Below are 17,477 nucleotides of genomic sequence, written 5' to 3'. Positions count from 1 at the left end.
AAGTTCCAAAGGAGTCAAATAATCTGATAGCAAAGTGACGGTGGGCTGAAAACGAGTGGCCAGACCTTCTCCCACCCCCAATTTTTTGGTGCTTTTCTTAGAGTCAAGGATTAATGCAAAAATCAAATTTTGGAATCCTCTTCTTGCCAGCCTCTGTGCGTATGAAAGCAATATCGGAGGATACAAGGAACCCGGGATAAAACTGGCTGGCTGAAATCCTCGGTGATTTCTCCTACATTTATCCTCAGAATTTTATCTAGTTCTTGCAAAAGCAAGCAAACGAAAACAAACCTGAAGCCCTTTTTGTATGTGTAAGTCAAATGAGCACACCACAGTGCAAATGCAATCACATTAAAAATGTGCAAACTTGGCAGTTAGGAAATGTCACTGCAATCCTTAGTACGTGAAATTTCAATCCCTTTGATGAAGATACCATCTTTCAGCCAAGCCCCGGCAGAAAACCTTTGGTTCCGGTTAGCCCCCTCCCTCCGCAGGCAACCGCTGGGCTCCATCCGGAGGGAAGGAGGCTCTCCCTCTGCATCACAGCTAAGCGTTCCCAGACCCAGGAGAAACCCCGGGTTTCTGCAGGACACTCAACGTGCAGCTAAGTGTCCCAGCTCTGCAAAGGGCGGCTGAAAATGGATTTAAAATGGCAACGCGGACCAATCAGCGCCGCCGCGCCGAAGCAGACATTAACACGCGCCTCCTCCACAGGCACAGCGGAACCTGGCTGCGCCTAACTCCCTCCTTAGGACTGTAAAGTAGGCGTTTTTATTCCACGGTGGTCTGTATTTTGGGGAAGAAAAAAATTTTTTTTTCCCCCTCGGGTGAAAGTTTTTATTTTGGAATCGGTCCAAAATAATTTGGGGCGTGATGTGTGAAAATCTGAACCTAATTTTTTCGGAGTTTTTTGTTATTCAAGGATGAAAAGAGGTACATTTTTAAATGTACTCCACCTTTTTAAAACGGACTGTGGTCATTACAGTGTTCACATAACTCAGAAACAGCCCAGGCAATAAAATTAGGACTTGGCAGAAAGGGAGTTCCTAGGGAAAAGGTTAAATCAGGGTAAGTTGCAGGGAGAGTTGGACAGTTGGCGCAGTTTTAGTGTTAAGGAAGCTACGGGGTTCCCGCATGGGGCAACCCTTCTGCTCTGCGTAGGAACACCGGTAAGTAGCACCAGCCCCGAGGTGGGGGAGATTTTGCTTCGCCTCTAGTCTTTCCCGGAGGGGGGGAAACTCAATGAAGAGGACGGCGCGCTCCGTGTGCATGTGTGCACGTTGTTTGCACGTGTGCATGTGTCCGCGAATGTGCGTGCATGTGTGTGCCTGTACGAGTGTGCATATGTGGAGCTGAGTGCCTGCGTGTCTGTGTGTGCGCGCGCTTCGGGGTCGTGCAGTCTGTGATGAGGGTATTCCCAGGCAAAGCAAGGCTGCCGGGGGCCGGTTCCGGCTCTTCCTCGGTTCCTTCCCACTCACAGGGAACCAGAACTCTGCCGCGCGTGCAGCTAGACGCTTCCTGCTGAGTGTTGGCTCCGCGTCGTGGAGGTGCAGGTAAAAGCCAAGCCCCTAAACGCGGCTCTGGGGCGGTCGCATTCCCGCGCCTTACTAGGACAACCGCCCAGCGGCGACCTCGGGCGGCAGGCGGGACGAGGCCGGCAGCGAGCCGTCCCGGGATCCCCGGCCTGTCCCTTTAACCCCGCCGCCGAGCGGGAGCACGTGAGCGGAGCTTCGGGTGGCACCCGGGCGCCGCCGCCGCCGAGGCAGTTGTATTTCGAACGCTGCCTCTGGCCCGCGGCCAGGCGCCTTGGCTCGGCGGTCCGCCTGGCCTCCCTCCTCCTCATACTTTTCCTCCTGCGCAGCCCCCTCCCATTTATCCGCCCACGATTAGAGGTGGGCACTTCCCCCCCTCCAACCCCGCCGCCCCCTCCCCAAGCACACACACACACTCTTCCCACTTGAATCCTGGGGCAGGAACTCAGAAAACTTCCAGCCCGGGAAGAGCGCGCTCGGTGCAGGACGCAGGAGCGAGCGGCCCGTCCCCCTCCGACTCTCCGGTGCCGCTGCCGCCTGCTCCCGCCACCCGAGGAGGCGCGGTGCCACCCACTGCTCCGTCCTTTTGCCTGCGCCCTGTGCCCGACCCGAACCCGGCAGAATCTCCCCATCCTCCTTCTGCTTTCTGACTGCCCAAGGCGCGATTTGTTTTCTCTCTCTTTCTCTTTCTTGCTCTGCGAGCGCGGAGCGGGGGGGAAGAGGAGGAGGAATTCTTTCCCCGCCTAACATTTCAAGGGACACAATCCACTCCAAGTCTCTTCCATTTCCAAGCCGCTTCCGAAGTGCTACCGGTGACCGCAACTCCTGATCCCAAACCGAGAGGGGAGCCTCCCAGCTTCAAACCGTCTTTTCCCTTTCCTTCGCTCTCCTCCTCCTCTAGCTACCTCCACCTCCACCTCCACCTCCGGCACCCACCCACCGCGGCCGCCGCCACCAGCAGCGCCTCCTTCTCCTCCTCCTCCTCCTCCCCTCTTCTCTCTTTTTGGCAGCCGCTGGACGTCCGGTGTTGATGGTGGCAGCGGCGGCAGCCTGAGCAGCAGCAGCCCTCGCAGCGCGCCAGCTCCTCGCCCACCCTGCCTCATCCTCCAGCCCTACCGCCCGATCTCCCGAAAGGTGCCCGGCACATTCGGGGCGGCGGCGGCGAAGCGGCGGCGGCGGCAGCGGTAGCGGCGGCGGCAGCGGCGGGAGGCAGGATGAGCGCACGCGGTGAAGGCGCCGGGCAGCCGTCCACTTCAGCCCAGGGACAACCTGCCGCCCCGGCGCCTCAGAAGAGAGGACGCGGCCGACCCAGGAAGCAGCAGCAAGTCAGTACGCGGGCAGGGTGGGGGCAGCAGCCCACCTCCGGTCCCTCTGCCAGGGCCCCGCGACGCGCGGCCACCAGAGCGCGGGAGTCCGGTGGCGGCGGCGGCGCGCTGCCGGCCGGCCGTGGGGGCGGGCTGCGGAGTCTTCGGCGCCAGAGCGCGGCTGAGCCCCGGGGCGCCCGCGCTCCTCGGGGCGGGGAGGTGGGGAACGGCGGTAGGCGGCGGGAGGTGGGGTCGGGCGCAGCGCGTCCTCGGAGTTTCGCTATTGTGCACGGCCCCGAGTGGCGCGATGGCCCCGAGTGGCGCGATGTCTCCGCGTGACGAAGCGGCCCTGATCCGGCAACCCAGGGCTCGGTGGGCACTTTCCGAGCCGCTTTATACAACTGCGCGGCGGGAAGGAGGTGCGGGGGGTGGTGCGGGGGCGCCGGGGTGCTCCGGCGGGTCGGGGTTGGAGGGGCTGAAGTCCGGGGGGCCGGAGGCTGTGTCTCCCGCCAACCGGGGCTGCTCGCGGGCTGGGGACTGGCGCGCCGCCGCCGCCCCCTTGGCGCCCTCCCCACGTTCTCGGTGGCCCGAGACTCGCTTCCTCCCGACAAAGAACTCGCGGGCCCGCCCGGTCCTCTTAGGGCTCTTTAAATGCGGCGCTGCGGCCGCTCGGCTGTCCGCCGCCGCGGAGGTGTCCCAGGAAAGGGGGTTCGGAGAAGCCTGGGTCCTCACGGGACGGAATTCACCCGTTTGGCCGAGGGCGCGGTGGAAAGTAGTGTCCGAGTGTGTGCACGGTAGCTGGGTCACTTCCTCGCCAGGCCCCCGGTCCCCCTTTTGCCCCTGGATCCCGCGCTCCGAGCTGTAGACTTTAAAAGTACTTCTTCTGGGCGAGCTGCTGGGGGTTGGGAGGGGAAGATCGAGGGGCGCCCGGGACCCCGCGGAGTGGAGGGTTTTGTCTGCGGATGCAACCAATTAAGCGTGCAGCAGGCGCTTGCAGAGCTGCGCGCAGAGCCCAGAGCGGGGGGTTTTGTTCGCGGCAATTTCCAAGACTTGGCGGCCAGGGCTGGAGCTGGACATGTCTATTGAGAACATTTAAACTCCGCTTCCGCGGGCTTTAAAACTTCTCCTGCCTTCCTTAGCCTTAAAGCGCTGCCTTCACCGCAAATAGGCCGATTAGAAAATAATCCTGGAGTCCCAAAAGCTGTCCGAGAGCAAGGTGGGGGGAAATCGAACAATGTTTGCTTGCCAGAGCGTTTTAGAAAAACTGAAAGGATTGTACCTTTTTTGAAATCATCAAAGGAAACAAGCCAATCTAGAGGCCCCTGAGTTTTCCCGCTCTGCCCAGGCGACACTTTAAACCGCGTTAGGATCCTGTTTTACACCTCCCAGGAAGTCTCTGCCCTTTCCCCCGCCCCCGCTCTTGTTTCCCACCCTCCACCCAGCTCTCTCTAGCTCGATTTGTCCCCCACCTCCAAAAAAGTATCCGAAAGAAATTGCGGTGGGATCGGGAGGTGATTGGAGGTTTTACCTTGGAGTTAAGGCAGAGTTCACAAAGAAAGAAAAATGCGTCTCCGGTGTGTTTGCTCCGGATGTGCCCACTGGCTCTAGTGGTCCCATAGAAGCTTGCAGAGAACCTTCCCCAGATTCTCCAAATAGGATGCGGATTTTCATTGAAGACTTTCATGCGTTTCAAGTTAATTGGTCGCATTTAATCACCGAATCTGAATGAACTGTAAATTGATGATTCACTGCATAAATATTTAGGATCTGGAATATTAATCATCGCATTCTCTTAACCACTAGAGCATTTACTACTTGGCATAGGAACCCTTTAAAGTTTTGCTAACCCTATTGATAGTTTCAATTTCTCCTTCCCAGACACTTCCATTCTCCCTCATTCTTTCCCTCTTTTAGTTCTCTCCGGTCTCCTCCCTCCCTAAGAGTTTTCTCAAAAGCAAGTTTTGGAGGAAAATGTTTATTTTTATCAAAAAACATTTAAATTTAGGCTCAAGACCATGCCTCCAACTCCAAAAGGAAGTGGAGAACTGAAGCAATTATCTAGATAATTCAAGCAAAACCTCCCACAACAGATTTACCATAATTATTTGGAAATTTTAGGGGGAACGGAGTTATTTTGAGTTGACGATCTTGGGTAATTGCTCCAGTACTTCTCTCAATGTGTTGAGTCATAACTGACCTACAATGAGGATATACAGAGATGACTAAAAACCATCTTTTCTATAGGGAAGATTGTTGAAACATTTATGATGTTAGCTTCACCTTTCTTTTGTTGGAAATGCTGGTACAATGGGTAGTAGTATTCCTGTGAAGTATTTATAAGTTGCCAAATACATAACCATTCAGATTTTACACCTTAAACTTGTGTGACTTTCTTTCTAGAACATGCAGGCTTGTCAGTCTTTGTTACCTTTATAGTGCTGAAACAGAACCTAAGTTTCATAAGCAAAATAGAATTTCCTTTTTGAACCCTTGGATTGAAAGTATAGTTATTTTCCCTTTCTGTAAACTCAGTACCATCATCATTCCATTTATGTTCCTACTGAACGTGTTGCAACAGTCTTTTTGAGCGGCACATGCAGAAACTAACTATAGCGTCAGGGTCAATTTGTTTCAGACATTCTTCCACAACAGCATTTTTTCCCCCCTATACTTAGGAGCCAACTGGTGAGCCCTCTCCTAAGAGACCCAGGGGAAGACCCAAAGGCAGCAAAAACAAGAGTCCCTCCAAAGCAGCTCAAAAGGTGAGATTTCTCAAGTTAAGTCCCCCAACTTTCTCCATGACCACAGGAACTTCCCTGTAATTTCCCCATTCTAGATCCAGACTTAAGGATTTGTCCCAACTGGGTAACCCAAAACTCATTTCCTACCCTTACTATTTCTAAGCAAAATCAGATTTCGAAGCATAACTGCTTAACCTAAAAACTTTATGAAGATGCTTCCAGTGTTGTTCTTAAATAAACAATCACCAAATAATTTGAAACTCAAAACCGGGGCTGGGAGGGTGAGGAGGGGGAGTGGAGAAAGACACAATTAAGATCTGCACCCTTTGTGAAAGAGTTAAAAATAAGTCAGAACTGTAGGATTTGCTTGTTGGTGTTGTTTGCAATTTCCTTCAAAAATAATAAAGATTGATTTACTTTCTGCTTATTTACATGATTACTGCAAAAACAAATCCTTCTATAAGGTTAAGTATTTTGCCAAATGATAATTAGAAGTAAATCCAATTATGGGATACAGGAAAAAAATTTTCATGAATTTTACAGATTTAAATGTGGTGATAAAGTATGCTGTTTGTTTACAATAAACTTGCAATGTAGTATATCATAATCTCTCAAAATGCCTCCATCCATCAGGTGGTACAGCAGTGCTCTAAATGGGACAATGAGAAGTTTTTTTAAACAAGTATTTGATTCATTTATTGTGTATTTTGGGGCAGGCTAGACCCCAGTCAAGTATAAGTTCCAGTGTTTTTATTTATAAATTGTAAATTGCAGTTTCATGTAACTTCATGTTGGTTGTATTTGAGCTAGCAAAGAGGAAATATCTCAGGGTCAATGCATGTACAAAGAAGCGAAGGTGAATATAAAACTCACTTTTTTTTTAGCTTTCTAAAGGAATCAGAAAAAGTGTCTGTATTTTATTTGTAGGGTTGTATATTAGTTGAAAACAAAGGCTCAAAATTCAGAAGTACATTTTTCTATACTCTTTTTTAGTGGATTGGAGTACCTCATGTACAGTATCTGTTAAAAAGGGCCATAAAATCATCTTTGGGGACTAATGTTTGGTGTGGTTTTCTCTGTGACTGTGGGCACTAGCCATGTTAGATGTGATAGTTTTCAGTGTTTTAAACTGCTAGAGCAACCAGTGATACATATAAAGTGGTTTAGGGAGTAACTATGAATTCTTGTCTGTTTTATTTTAATAATCTTGAACAGAGCGGAAGGGAAGGAGCAGATTCCTACTGTATTTAATTATAACTGCTTCACAGAGTGAAGATTTAATTATGACTCACATTTAATCCATAAACTTTGAAGTGACTCTAATCTACCTTGTCATTTAGAACTGACAGTATATTGTTTCATATTTCTAATATGAGTATTTCCTATTTGTTATATTTTTACCTGGTTTATGCGATTAACCGAAAGGGGCTAATTTAACAAAGGAGTTTTTAAATGTTGCATAAGTGTGGGATTTGCCTAACTTAGTTTTACTCTAATGAAATGGCAAAGGAATATCTTAGTAGGTAGCTACAAACATTGAAACTCTGATGTAATTGCTCTGAAAAATGCATCATTATAGCATCTCCCAGGAAGAAATCTGCATACCTTGTCATAAAAAACTGATTTAAAATTTTAGGCAAAGAAAAGGAAAATGAATCTCCTCTTTCACATTTCAGTATATTACATTTTTTTTTGAATGATTAAAGAGATGTTTCCATTATCTTCTCTTCATTTTGAAAAGTTTACCACTGACTAACAAAATCTTTATTGACACAAGGGAAGCTGAGACTTGTGTCTAATTTACTACCTAAAGCAAAATAACAAAAAAGTTGATCTCCTCCCAAGTAAGGTTTGATTTATTTTTAGTTGTTTTAGTAATAGGCCTTTACAGAGGATTCTACTGGGCCGCTCATCTTTCTGGTAATTCTTCATGTGTATGTATACATTATTACAACTTCCAAAACAGAAATAGATTTTCTTTTTCCCATAGTAATCTTTCCCTGATATCTTCCATTCATCCAGAAAAAATTATTTCATACACCTCTGTTCTAAAAGTCCCTTCCAATAAAAATGAGCAAATATATTTGTCCATAACACTGTTGTATTTCTTCAGTTTTATAAATTACGCTTCATTTGGAGAAGATAATACTTTGCAAAAGAATGAATGACATTGATGAGTTGTTCATGGCATGTGTAACTTAAGGTATTTTCACTTTCAAATTGGTGTTTATTGAGTTTGCTACTACCCTATGTAAACATGGTTATCAAACATAAATTTGTTTATCAAACACATATTGTATTCTGACAAAACGTGTATGTGTTAGGATTTTGAGAAGCAATCTTTTTCAGGAAAAGTTCTATTGTTCATAACATGTAAGATAATCATACCCTGCTAGAGTGACCAGAGTAGATGTGGGAAGTCTCCTATGATTAATAAATTGGGTATTCTTGTGCAAACTGAGATCCATCAAAATGAAAAAATACAAAACAAAACTGGTAAGTATATAGGAGAACAGAACTCGAAAATTAGAAGAGATGCAGCATACACTGAAGTCCTGATGATGTTGGGTGTTTAAAATTTCTTGCTGCTGGGGTTTCTTTACTTACAAAGTTTGTGTTTGGACTCAGTCACTGGCCTTGGGGCATTTGAAAACAAAACTGCTTGTTGGAAAATTAGCAATGTGAAACTTGACAGTGCACACTGAGTGTTGCAAGACCAAGTGGACAACTACTCAATTAGTAAGCACTTAAATCTCAGGCCCTATTCAATATGAAATTGATTTGGGTGATATATAAAACAAACATTTATAAAAGCACAATTTGTTCTGCTTAGAACTTTTGGAAGACAAGGTAATGATTCTTTAATCTACTTACACTCCATCATGACAGATTCCCATGGATGGCCATTAGGTAGCAATTTTAGTCTTTCCTGAGAAGTCCAAAATGAGGGCTCAAAATTTGTCCCGGAACCAGCTTCATATTGCTATCTTAATAAAGGAAATCAGAAGTTAATGTTTTCCTGAATAAATAATTTGTTGGCGTGTGTGTGTGTGTGTGTGTGTGTGTGTGTGTGTGTGTCTTGTCCTTGTAGTTTATGTTTTAGTTTAGAGATATACCTGTGACCAGTTGTCTCTCAATTTCTTGTTTTGTTTTGTTTCCCTCATGTTTGTGCTGGATGGAAATACTTTGTATTTTTGCATTTTGCCTCTTTAGAGGAGAGAAAGATATAATCTCCTTTGTGTTTAGGGTTTTTGCTGTGGCTTTGTAATCATGAGAGAATACTGGAGGGGCTGTCACTCATTCTCCAGCTTTTAAGGTCAAAGTCAAGTTCTTCTGTAAGCCTCAAGGCAGTTCTCATTCAGGTACTTTGAGGACAAAAAATGTTTTTTTTCTGAGACTGAATTACATTTTAATAGAAGGAAATGGCATATGAAAAGATCTCAGGTATGAGACAACACTACTTCATAGAGTCATAGGTTTGTTTGAACTTCCTTTTTTTTTTTTTTAAAGATTATTTATTTATTTATTTATTTGACAGGCAGAGATCACAAGTAGGCAGAGAGGCAGGCAGACTGGGGCGGGGGAAGCAGACTTCCCGCTGAGCAGAGAGCCCGAAGCAGGGTTCCATGCCAGGACCCTGAGGTCATGACTTGAGCCCAAGGCAGAGGCTTAACCCGCTGAGCCACCCAGGCACCCCTGAACTTCTTTTGACTTGAGGTTGAATGACCAGAGCTAGAGAGCAAGGTGCAGAAGTAAAATATCTAGGTAAAGTGTATGTACACTTCAAGTAATGTGCTCAAGTAAACATTCGATCTGTATCTTCCATTTGCTTGTACAAAAAAGATCTGGTGTTGATTGGACCCTATAAAGGCAAATTTGTGCTTTTTTCTAACTGCATTCTTAGAAATGTGGTTGATTTTTCATAAATAATTACTAACACCAAGCACAGGTATTTTATGATGAGAGAATGTAGGCTTTATTCATCATTTCAGAGAAATGTTAGAGCATGGAAGTTGAGTGAGGTCGAGATTTTTTAAAGAATTTAATAGGCCCAACTGAAGAGAGTAACCAAAGGCATCATTGTTAGGTAAGTCACGGAAGGATGGGTGTTGGAAATGGTCATACAGTTCCAGCCTATGGTTTCTGTGTGAGTAGTAGGATTTTGTTTGATTCCTGTGTGTTTGAATGGTAATTTCCACTGGGATTCAGGGCCCTATCTGAGTTAGACACATGTATCCAGATGGGTGGAATTAAATAAAACCCAAGTGTTGTCTCCATTATCTTGATATTTTATGCTGATTTACCTAAGCAATTGACTCTTTTTCTTTTATTTCCACTTCATTTGCTATGGAGGACCAAACCTTAATACATCAGTAAATTCTACCTGGCAAAGCTTTTGAGTCATCACAGATTACGATCCAAATATGGGCAATTCAAAAACATTTGGATTCTTTCATGAAGTAACTTTACTTCAAGGAACCCATAGTTCTAATTTTCTGGAAGCTATCACTCTTCTGAATTCACCATCCAGAGCTCCTCATTGCTTTGACTGATCCACAACCCTGGCCTATTTTTATCTCAGAGTCCAGACTAACCACTCTGCTAAGGAGGTAGAACATACCAGACTGGCATTCAATCGTGTTTTAGTTCTTTCTTGAGTATCAATTAGATGGAGGCTGAAGAGGTTTTTATGTCTGTTAAGCCATTCCAGCCTATCTTGTCAGCTCACCCTCTGTGGTTTTCAGAGCTCACCTTGGAACCACTTAGCTTGGCACAAGGGTAGAACAATGAACTTCACTATCCTAGATCCTAAAACTTCCAGTTATGAATTTTTGTTCTACTCAGGAAAAACAGGTTGAAAAGTGATTCTAGTTTAGGCTAGGGCTTTGTTGTCTATTGTTTTAAGACACGGAACAGTTTTGAATGGCATCTTCTGATTGATTTCTAGAGGAATAATACAGTCACTGTCTTTTCTTCAGGGTGATATAGGGGGGCACTTTGCTCAGAAGGTAACGCCTGTGAACTCCTGTATCATAGCTATTGATTCTTCTGATCACAAAAAAGGTAGCACGATGGTTGATAGGAGGAAAGTCTTGAACTTTGAAAATAGCTCTTCCTGTCATTTTGGCCTTGGCTTTAAGTTAATGTTTGTATAGGTGAAGACAGGCATGTGTAAATAATGACATGAGAGTTGACAATAAGGGCTTCCTTGGGTGAAACTAGCATGAACTACAATGGACGATAGAATTTACTTGTATGGAGGGATGGCAAACTTGCAACTTCTCTTAAAGAGTGAAAATGGTTGCACTTAACATTTAGAACCCCACAGAGCTGGATTATCAATCAAGTAAAATGAGAAGTACCTAGTGCTTAGCCTGATCGATGATTCCAGTTGGTTTTGATGCCAGTGTGCATTGATTTGCACTGTTTGTATGTTTAAAAGGACAGCTGAAAGAAATAAAATGTGACTTTCTAGTCGTTGAATAGTTTGCTCCAGACGCTGTTGTCTACAGGTCTTAATCTTAAAAACATATCTGTAAAGATACCTGAAAACAAACTAAGGTACTCTGCCCAGATATTTTTCTAGCTTTCCCACCCCGCTACCCCCCATCTGTGTGCTGAGGCACTGATTGATTTGGGGGTGAGGGAGTTAAGGTTTTCATGCATTATCACAGTACATATAAAATGTGATGAGAGCATTGAAGTAACAAAAATTAGTAGCTATCTAAATTTGACCAAGAAGTCAGAATTGGATAATTCTTTTGGTTTCCAATCTCAGCAATTCTCCATGTCTTTATAGGAAACCTGGAAATGTTTTATTTTTAATGACTCATTTGATTTTCACCCTAGAAGTTTTTCTTGTCTCTCTTTTTTTTTGAATCTGCCTATGGCTCCTTTATTTTCTATGAAGTATCTCCCAGAAGAACAGACCCTTTATTGCCTTGAAATCACACTGGGTCTCAGCTTCACTACTTATGAACGTGGGCAGTTGGCTTGATCTCACATTTTGTGACACTGAGTACATAATTGCTGTCCTATTTAAGTAAGAGAATGCTCAGAAAAATCACTCAAGAATTGGGAGGTATTTTTTTTTAACTAATTTATTTATTTATTTCAAGGAGGTATTCTTTTTAAGGGTAACATTTTAAAATATGGAGGGAGAGAAGAAATTACACTTGAGTACCCACCATGTGCTGGGAGCTTTTCTCAGTCACTTTATGCAAATCCTCTGACATAGGTATTATGGTCTTCATTTCACAGATGAGAAAACTGATTTCAGGATGTAAACCATGACTCATGTCTCATGTTCAACGCTAGAAAATGGTGGCCCAAGGCCTTGAATTCAAATCTCACTCTAAAGCTTAGGACCTTCCCACTACCATAGGCTGTCCGCTGTCCGATGTTTTGTAAAATATTTGCTACAATGTAGGTTATGTTCTCTCCAGTAACCTGAAAGGCATGTCAGAAGTTAGATTTCAAGAAACCCTTTGGAGAGAAGTTCTTTCTTAGGCTTTTAAAGGGAATCGAAATAGGTGCCTCCTGCAGCTGATACCCCCAGACTTCTGGGCCCCAGAACTCACAGGGCTGTATGTCTTTGGAGATCAGAACCCATCCAGTTTTTTTTATTTGTTCAGTAAGGGGTCTAGACAAAGTGCTTGCTAAAGCTCCTGCCAAGCTGTAGAATTCTGATGGGAAGAAGGAAATAAGACACACGTGACACAAACACCAGTGTTTCTCTTTCCTTCCTTCTTCATTCAGTAAGAGTGTGAGCCACCTTATGTACCAGGTGCTAATGTAAGCACTGTTTCCAAGCTTAAGAGTTGCATTTTTAGATGAATTTCCTTTTTCAATTAATTGTGTGTGTGTGTGTATGTATGTGGAGTACATGTAAGAGCCTGAAGTACCAGACTTCTTAGAGAAAAAATTACATTTCCCACTTAACATTCTTCTCAACCCTCATGAACTTGCTTCTAACCATATTATACAATTAAACATAACAGTTCTGAACCTAAACTTTTTTTTAAAGGCAAAACAGGAATATAAGCAAAGAATCAGTAACACTTTTAACAAGATATGATGTGGTAAATCGTAAAACCGTGTGGCCATAGTCTGAAATTTCAGTTTTTACAAATGCAGAATTCACAGCCTCTTTTCCCTCCCCTTACCCCTCCACCCCCGGAAACTCTAAATACTGAGAACAAGTTACTGTCTCAATTATACATGGGTTCGTCGTATAGAACCAAATTCCACTCTGGAGAAGGGAAACCAAATATATACTCCCACAACATCGTATATGTTGATGTATTAAAAGCAAAAGGAGCCCCTGAAATGTTTTGTTTTTCTCCTATTGAAAAGTAATATTCTGAAGAGCATTAAACACAGGGGAAAAAGTTAAAGTCAGTGCTTTTCTCCATATAAAAACCCTGGATCTCTGCTGGTTTACAAACTAAAATCTTAACTTGTCTTGCAGCCTTTGTGAAGTTTGATCAGAATGATTAAATAATGTGGGTTTAAAGAACAATGAAAACCTCCCAGAGCGACACCACACAGCACAGCTAATGTGTTTCTCCTAGATGTAGACTCCGAACAGGGTTTCAGTTTACATATAACACTGGCCTGGAGACCAAGGAGCGAGTTTGCTTTTAACAAATCCAAGTGATAATTGTGATATTTTGCCCTTTAGTTAATGGTGTGAATTTTATTTTTGAATGGGCTTTTTGTCAATGAGATGCTCATTTTATTTGCAGGGCTTTCTCTTGGACAGATTTGCTTTCTCTGACTTTGAAATGCAGCGAAACCCTTTTAGAAAACAACCTTCTCTGTAGCAGATTTTAGATATGCCCGGATCCCTTAGTGGCCCCTGAAACATAACAACTGAACCACGGAAGCTTGGTGCGGCCCCTTAGCCTTGAAGGTCAATAGCTGCCTCCTCTTAACCCCACCCACCATCCCTGTGCCCATTAAAAAGGATTTCTGTCTTCCATGTTTGTGTAATTTACTGCTGGATAAACTGCAATCTCACAGTTGATCCCAAGGATTAAATTAGACAATGTTTCTGTATTAGGGAATTTTGTACTCCTAGAACTCACTATGTTTCTGGGGGTTTCCAAGGGTTTCTTAAAAGCTTCGTTGGAAAGGTGACAGATGGGTGTAAAGGAATATTAGCATTGACTGAATTCTTGGAGATCGGACTAACTAGAAGGAAAACTGTCCCTTGAAGGGTTCCGTCTTGTTGGGGTGAGAGAGCACTTATTAAGCAGCTCATTTATGGTGGGCACTTGGCTCCTCCCAGGAGGCATTATCTCCATTTCATACATGAAACCAAATTAAGGTTCTCAAGAGACCTGCCCAAAGCTAAAATGGCAGAGCCAGGATTTGAGTCCAAGCTTTCCAAAGTAGAGTCTGTGCTTCTCTTTAGACCACTCCCTCTCCGTAGGACAGCATTCAGAAAGAGGGTGTGATTCACTGGGCACTCCTGGCTTCCATTTAATTTAATGCATGCCCTTACAACTAAAAGTAAGGCGAGTGCCACTAACCCTGACAATAAACGATTCTTCTGTGCAGTCGTTCACAAGTGACAAATGATCCACGACGCCCAAACCTGACCGTTAGGCTGAGCTTCTAAAGGCCACCAGGTTTCCTTCTGTTCAGGGAAATTAGCTGAGTCAGCCCCAACTTTAGTTGACTGAAATGTCTCCCGTATGGTAGTGAATACACATACGCTAAGGGGAGGTAGTACTCTTAGGAGTGGGAGGAAGCCAGTCTCTACAAGCCAACAGAACTGGGCTCAAATCCCAGGCTCCCTTGTGTGCCTTGTACCGCCTTTGTGTGTGACCTTCCTCTGTTCTATAAAACTTAGTAGCTCACCTGCAAAATTAAATGATAATACCTACTGTACAAGGCTGTTGTCAAGATTGAGGATGAAAATAACACATGTGCTCAATAGATGTGAACTAATGGTATCATAATCATACAGAAATTGTGTTAATTCCTACGGCCTGTTGCGTAGTAATGTCAGGACAGGGAGATGCTATTTGTGAGGAATCTTGTGGCTTATTTTGTGTCTGTCTGTCTGTCTGTCTATCTATCTATCATCTATCTCCATCTCTTTTTATAAGGCAAATTGAAAAGAGAAAGAGGAGAATCTCACTTGGCAGTGCAGACAGTTTTAACAGGTAATTTTAGTATCACCGTAGCAAGCACCTTCCAACTGTGAACTTAGGTAACAAAAGCACGATGCCAAACAAGTTACGCTGGCCCAGGTTACCTGTATTTTTGTGTTTATGTAGCCTTGGGGTAATTCTTCTATAGAAGAGTGTGTACTAACTTCTCTTTTTTCTGAAAAGTATAATCATGCGTTTTTATAGGAGACGTATGTTGTGTGTATGTATGTGTGTTTTGGTGTATTTAAGGATTGCAGTAGGGGTCGTAAACATAAGGAAATCACTTTATAGATGATGTTAAAATTTGATTCAAAAGGCAAAAACAACTGGAATACCAGATAAAATCTCTGAAGCAATAAAACAAACTCTCAAGGTAGTTAGAAATACATTCATGTCAGGTCTGTGTTGAGTAGGGACTTAATGGTAATAATCTGCATTTTTATTAATTGCTGGTTTGGGGCACCCCTAGTTTCCATCACAGGGACACACATGGATGATTTTGCCAACTTCTCTCTCTCTCTCTCTCTCATTCTGTTCCAATGAATTGATTGACACTTGACTTTTTGGCAAGGAACTGCCCCCCAAAAAAGTTAACTATGTAGAAGAATGCAAATGTTTCATTTTATTTGACTCAGAAGCCTATGTATTCTTCCTTACTTTGGAACTTGGATTAGCAATGTAGGTAGAAGTGCTTTGTAAGTTATAAAGCAACAAATCAGTTTTAATTTTTGTAACTTTAGCTGTGATATGGAAAGAAAATCAGTTAAGAGCCATTATTTTTCTAAAATACTCTTTTATACAATTATGGATCTGTGGGAGTATTTTTTTTTAAATTGTGGATAGAAATAAAAGCGAAATGGCTTATTTAAAGGGTTTTCATGCATTTCAGAGGAAATCATTCCGGGGGAGTGTTTGAGGGTGAGAGATGAGTAGACGTCTCTGTGCATCATACCATGAAACACTGGGGAAGGAGGAGCTACTCCGACGAGAAGATGAGCCTTCAAGGAGAACGGGGTTGTTAAAGCAATCTCCATACCTCATCGCAAACCAGAACAGTCTTACTTGGAATGTGTCCCTTGGTGCAGCACTTATAAATAATGTCAGGTAGGAAACAATATGACTTCCTTTTTCATTTTGCAGAAAGCAGAAGGCACTGGAGAAAAACGGCCAAGAGGCAGACCTAGAAAATGGGTGAGTAATCAGATATATTTTCTGTTTTTTTTTTTTTTTAAGGTAATGAAAATTTTCTGTTTATCTTTTTTTTAAATGAAGATTACTTTTGTTTTCTATCAATTACATGTATTTCTGACTTCTGGTTCCATGGTCTTTGAAAGGGTTAAGGCAAGCACCGAATTATCGTGCCCTTTACCATTGGAGTTTACTCACAATGCTTTTCTTTCCTGGGAGTGACTCCTCTTTCTATCTCTTATCAACATGAAAAGAGTCTCCACTCTTCCTTCAAACCCGGGTAACAATGAGATGACTTGTTCCGTGGGTTGAGTAACCAAGGTTAAAGGCTATTATGAAACCTTGGAAGTTGATTAGAAATGGTGATAAAATTCAGATGAAATGTGTGTGAGATAACTTTGTAACGTTTTCCTTCTTTCCTCCCTTTCTTTCTCTCTCTCTCTTTCTTTCTTGTTCTTTCTTTATTTGTTGTTTCCTTCATGGCTTTGCTTTGGACACATCTCATTTTCCAGGTGGCTTGTGTTTTTTCTTCTTATAGGGGTTTTTTAGGAAACCAGGTTTTTAGTTTCAGATGGTTGCTTCCCTTAGTGGTCATTCCTGCAGACTGACGTGAATGACTGTGGCTTCTAGGCAGGTGCTCTTGATCGACAGGCACACCGATGCTGCAGCTCCTTGAGGCCAGAAATCCAGAGCTCACCAAGGAGCTTCACTCATTTTACCACCTTGTTCCCTTTGCTGCCACACTACCCGCGTTCTTCTGATCTGTTTGCCCCATTGACAGAGGAGAAAAACCTTAAAAATGAATAAAGTCATTTCTCAAGAAAGATAAAGGCATCCTCAATAGGACATATCCTCTGCAATGGGACCTTTGCTTTCCTTTTCTCTCTTCCCTGATTTATCCTGCAGGCTTCATCTTTTTTTTCTTTTTTTTAAAGATTTATTTATTTATTTATTTGACAGAGAGAGAGAGAGAGAGATCACAAGTAGGCAGAGAGGCAGGAAGAGAAAGAGGGGGAAGCAGGCTCCCCTCAGAGCAGAGAGCCTGATGCGGGGCTCGATCCCAGGACCCTGAGATCATGACTGGAGTGGAAGGCAGAGGCTTAACCCACTGAACCACCCAGGCGCCCCAGGCTTCATCTTTTTTAAGTGTCTTTGCTGCTCTGCTATATTATATTTTCCTGTTGGAATGCCATTCCTTTCTCCTCTAGAGTTCTACATCACTTTCTATTTATACTGTGGTATTGCCTTTCATTTAATTTATTCATCTTGTATTTTTTTTTTTCCTCTGCTCAACATGTGTTGGGATTAGATTTCTTAGCACAAGGAAACGGGGATGATCTTTAGATTAAAAACATCTCAGCGTTGCAATGTAACCTTAAAGTAAGAGCATTTCATTCAACCTTCTGGTCAATATGTGAATTCTCTCCAGATCTACTCACCAGGCGGTAATCATCTGGACTGCTTTGAGATCCTTAGTGTTAGGGAGCTCACTACCTCTTAAGGCTGCTCTTCCTTCTTAGAAAGCTCAGAACTTTCAGAATTAGAAAA

At 43.6% G+C, this 17,477-nt stretch overlaps 1 protein-coding gene and 1 pseudogene across 3 annotated transcripts in view; one reads left to right on the top strand and one right to left on the bottom strand.

The window, feature by feature from the left end:
- The window catches only part of LOC132020270 (metaxin-1-like), a 28,794-nt pseudogene extending 27,496 nt beyond the window's left edge, over positions 1-1,298 (bottom strand).
- The window catches only part of HMGA2 (high mobility group AT-hook 2), a 138,411-nt gene continuing 122,218 nt past the window's right edge, over positions 1,285-17,477 (top strand). For all 3 annotated transcript variants that reach the window (XM_059404706.1, XM_059404707.1, XM_059404708.1), the window contains exons 1-4: positions 1,285-1,553; positions 2,543-2,857; positions 5,512-5,598; positions 15,882-15,932. In XM_059404706.1, the coding sequence (XP_059260689.1) occupies positions 2,747-2,857; positions 5,512-5,598; positions 15,882-15,932 (249 nt within the window). In that variant the 5' untranslated portion in view covers positions 1,285-1,553; positions 2,543-2,746. The remainder of the gene's footprint in view (positions 1,554-2,542; positions 2,858-5,511; positions 5,599-15,881; positions 15,933-17,477) is intronic.

The sequence above is a fragment of the Mustela nigripes genome, chromosome 6 (genome assembly GCF_022355385.1).
Source record: "Mustela nigripes isolate SB6536 chromosome 6, MUSNIG.SB6536, whole genome shotgun sequence".
Classification (NCBI taxonomy): Eukaryota; Metazoa; Chordata; class Mammalia; order Carnivora; family Mustelidae; genus Mustela; species Mustela nigripes.
The sequence above is the reverse complement of the archived record's forward strand: the minus strand, read 5'-3'. Positions and strand labels throughout refer to the sequence as shown.